The sequence below is a fragment of the Myiozetetes cayanensis genome, unplaced genomic scaffold (assembly GCF_022539395.1).
Source record: "Myiozetetes cayanensis isolate MyiCay16 unplaced genomic scaffold, myiCay2020 scf1592, whole genome shotgun sequence".
Taxonomy (NCBI): domain Eukaryota; kingdom Metazoa; phylum Chordata; class Aves; order Passeriformes; family Tyrannidae; genus Myiozetetes; species Myiozetetes cayanensis.
In genome coordinates, this window is record NW_026087262.1 from 782 (window position 1) to 3,725 (window position 2,944).

The 2,944-nt window shown below is 63.3% G+C and overlaps 1 protein-coding gene across 1 annotated transcript; it reads right to left on the reverse strand.

The window, feature by feature from the left end:
* Positions 1–1,204: 1,204 nt before the first annotated feature.
* On the reverse strand, positions 1,205–2,474 carry LOC126637660 (uncharacterized; the record flags this gene model as incomplete). The annotated part of the gene is made up of 2 exons (XM_050311030.1): positions 1,205–1,278; positions 2,366–2,474. Coding segments are annotated over 2 exons (183 nt in total), but the record flags the coding sequence as incomplete, so codon positions are not given.
* Between the last annotated feature and the right edge of the window lie 470 nt (positions 2,475–2,944).

Genomic DNA, 2,944 nt, shown 5'->3' on the forward strand with positions numbered 1-2,944 from the left:
TTTGGGGGCTTTTGTTGGGATTTTGGGGGGTTTTGTCGGGATTTTGGGGGGTTCTGTTGGGATTTGGGGGTTTTTTTTGGGGATTTTGGGGGTTTTGTTGGGATTTTGGGGAGTTCTGTCTGGGATTTTGGGGGTTTTGTTGGGATTTTGGGGGGTTTTGTTGGGATTTTGGGGTGTCCCAGAGGGGTTTTCAGGGGTTTTGTTGGGATTTTGGGGGGTTCTGTTGGGATTTTGGGGGGGGTTGTCGGGATTTTGGGGTGTCCCAGAGGGGTTTTCAGGGAGTTTTCGGGATTTTTGGGTTTTTTGTCGGGATTTTGGGGGGGGGTTGTTGGAATTTTGGGGTCCCATTCCCCCCCCCCCCGGCATCGCGCTGGCCACGCCCCCCGCTGAATCAGCCAATGGGAGAGGCGCTCAGCACGTGGCCCCGCCCCTCGCTCTGCGGTTCCACCAATGAGAAACCACGTCCGCTTCTTCCGCCCTGCCCTGAGTGACAGCCCCTCCGACCAATAGGAGCTCCCTTCGTGTGCACAAAACCCGCCCTGAGGGCGTGGCCTCTCCACAGCCACGCCCCTTTGCCGTTATAAACACAGCTCGGCGGCTCCTCCAATAGGAGCGCGTCCTTTCCTTGATTGACAGGCGCTTCGATCCCGCCCTACTCGAAGCACACCAATCAGCGGGCGTTTTTCTCTGAGTGACACGCGGCGGGGCCAATGGGAGCGCGGCGCGCGCGGGCGGGGCGGGGCGTTGGCCTGAGGGAGCCGCCGCCATCTTGGCCGGGTCGGCGCCGAGCGCGGGGGGGGAGGAGGAGGAGGAGGCGCCCCCCGCCTGTCGCGGCCTCTGTCGCGACATCGCAGCGCGATCGGCGCGATCACAGCCCCCAAAGGGCCGCCTCGGGACCCCCCGGTGAGTCCCCGGGTGGGGAGAAAAAAGGGAGGGAAAGCGCCGGACCTGGATGGGGCCTGAGGGGAAGGAGGGAGGGAGTGAGGGGAGGCCTGAGGGGGGAGGGGGTTTGTGAGGATTTAGGGGGGTCTGTGAGGGTTTAGGAGGGTCTGTGAGGGTTTAGGGGGGTCTGTGAGGGTTTAGGGGTTTGTGAGGGTTTAGGGGGTCTGTGAGGGTTTAGGGGGTCTGAGGGAGGGGGAGAGGGGATGGAGGAGGCCTGAGGAGGTTTGTGAGGGTTTATGAGGGTTTAGGGGTCTGTGAGGGTTTAGGGGGTCTGTGAGGGCTTAGGGGGTCTGTGAGGGTTTAGGGGGTTTGAGGGGGTGGAGGGGATGGAGGAGCCTAAAGAGGGGCCTAAAGGGGGTGTGTAGGGGCCTCTGGGAGGGTTAGAGGGGCCTGGAGGGGTTTAGAGGGGCCTGTTGGGGTTTATTGGGATTTATGGGGGTTGTTTGGGGTCTGGGTGGGGATAGAGGGGAATATGGGGCTTTTTCAGGTCTGGAGGGGTCTGGAGGGCTTTGTGGCCATCTGTAGAGGGTCAGGGGGCTCTAGAGGGGTTTTTAGGGGTTCTAAAGGGGTTTTTAGGGCTCTAGAGGGTTTTTAGGGGTTCTAGAGGGGTCAGGGGCTCTGAAGGGTTTTAGGGGTTCTAGAGGGGTCAGGGGGCTCTAAAGGGGTTTTTAGGGGGTTCCATGAGGGTCTGGAGGGGCTTATAGGGGCATGTGGGGTTATAGGGGTCTGGGGGCTCTAGAGGAGTCTGGGGGCTCTATGGGGGTCTGAGGGCTCTATGGGGGTCTGGGGGCTCTATGGGGTCTGGGGGCTCTAGAGGGCTCAGGGGGCTCTAAGGGGTTTTTAGGGGTTCCATGGGGGTCTGGGGGGTCTCTCTGGGGGTCTCAGGGGTTTTGGGGGAGTTGGGGGAGCTCAGGGAGGTCTGGGGGCTCTAGAGGGGTCGGGGGTTGTCTGGGGGTCTCTATAGGGGTCTGGGGGTCTCTATAGGGGTCTGGGGGCTCTCTGGGGGTCTGGGGAGCTCTCTGGGGGTCTGGGAGTCTCTAGGGAGGTCTGGGGGCTCTAGAGAGGTCTGGGGGTCTCTCTGGGGATCTGGGGGCTCTATGGGGTGTGGGGTCTCTCTGGGGTCTGGGGGTTTGGGGGGTTTAGGGGCTCAGGGAGGTCTCGGGGCGGCTCTGAGGGCTCTCTGGAGGTCTCGGGGGTTTGGGGGTTGGGAGGGCTCTAGGAGGTCTGGGGGGCTCTCTGGGGTTTGGGGATCTCTGGGTGTCTGGGGGTTTGGGGGCTCAGGGGAGGTGTGGGGGCTCCTGGGAGTCTGGGGTCTCTCTGGGGGTCTGGGGGGTTTGGGGGAGGGTTTGGGGGGTCTCTGGGGAGGTCTGGGAGGCTCTCTGGGGTCTGGGGGTCTCTGGGTGGGTTTGGGAGGTTTGGGGGCTCAGGGAGGTCTGGGGAGTCTCTCTAGGTCGGAGTCTCTGGGGTTTGGGGGGTTGGGAGCTCAGGGAGGTCTGGGGGCTCTCTGGGGGTTTAGGGATCTCTCTGGGTGTCTGGGGGTTTGGGGGCTCAGGGAGGTGTGGGGGCTCTCTGAGGAGTCTGGGGGGTCTCTCTGGGGGTCTGGGGGTTTGGGGAGGGTTTTGGGGGCTCAGGGAGGTCTGGGAGGCTCTCTGGGGGTCTGGGGGTCTCTCTGGGTGGTCTTGGGGGGTTTGGGGGCTCAGGGAGGTCTGGGGTCTCTCTGGGGGGTTTGGGGGGGGTTTGGGGGCTCAGGGAGGTCTGGGGGTCTCTCTGGGGTCCGTGAGGCCTCTGGGGGTCTCGGGGGGTTTTGGGGGTGGTGGGGAGGTCTGGGGGCTCTGTGGGGGTCCATGAGGCTCTATGGGGGTGTGGGGGTCTCTCTGGGGGTCTGGGGGGTTTGGGGGGGTTTAGGGGGCTCAGGGGAGGTCTGGGGCGGTCTGAGGGGCTCTCTGGGGTTTGGGGGTTTCTAGAGGGGTCTGGGGGCTCTAAAGGGGTCTGGGGGCTCTAT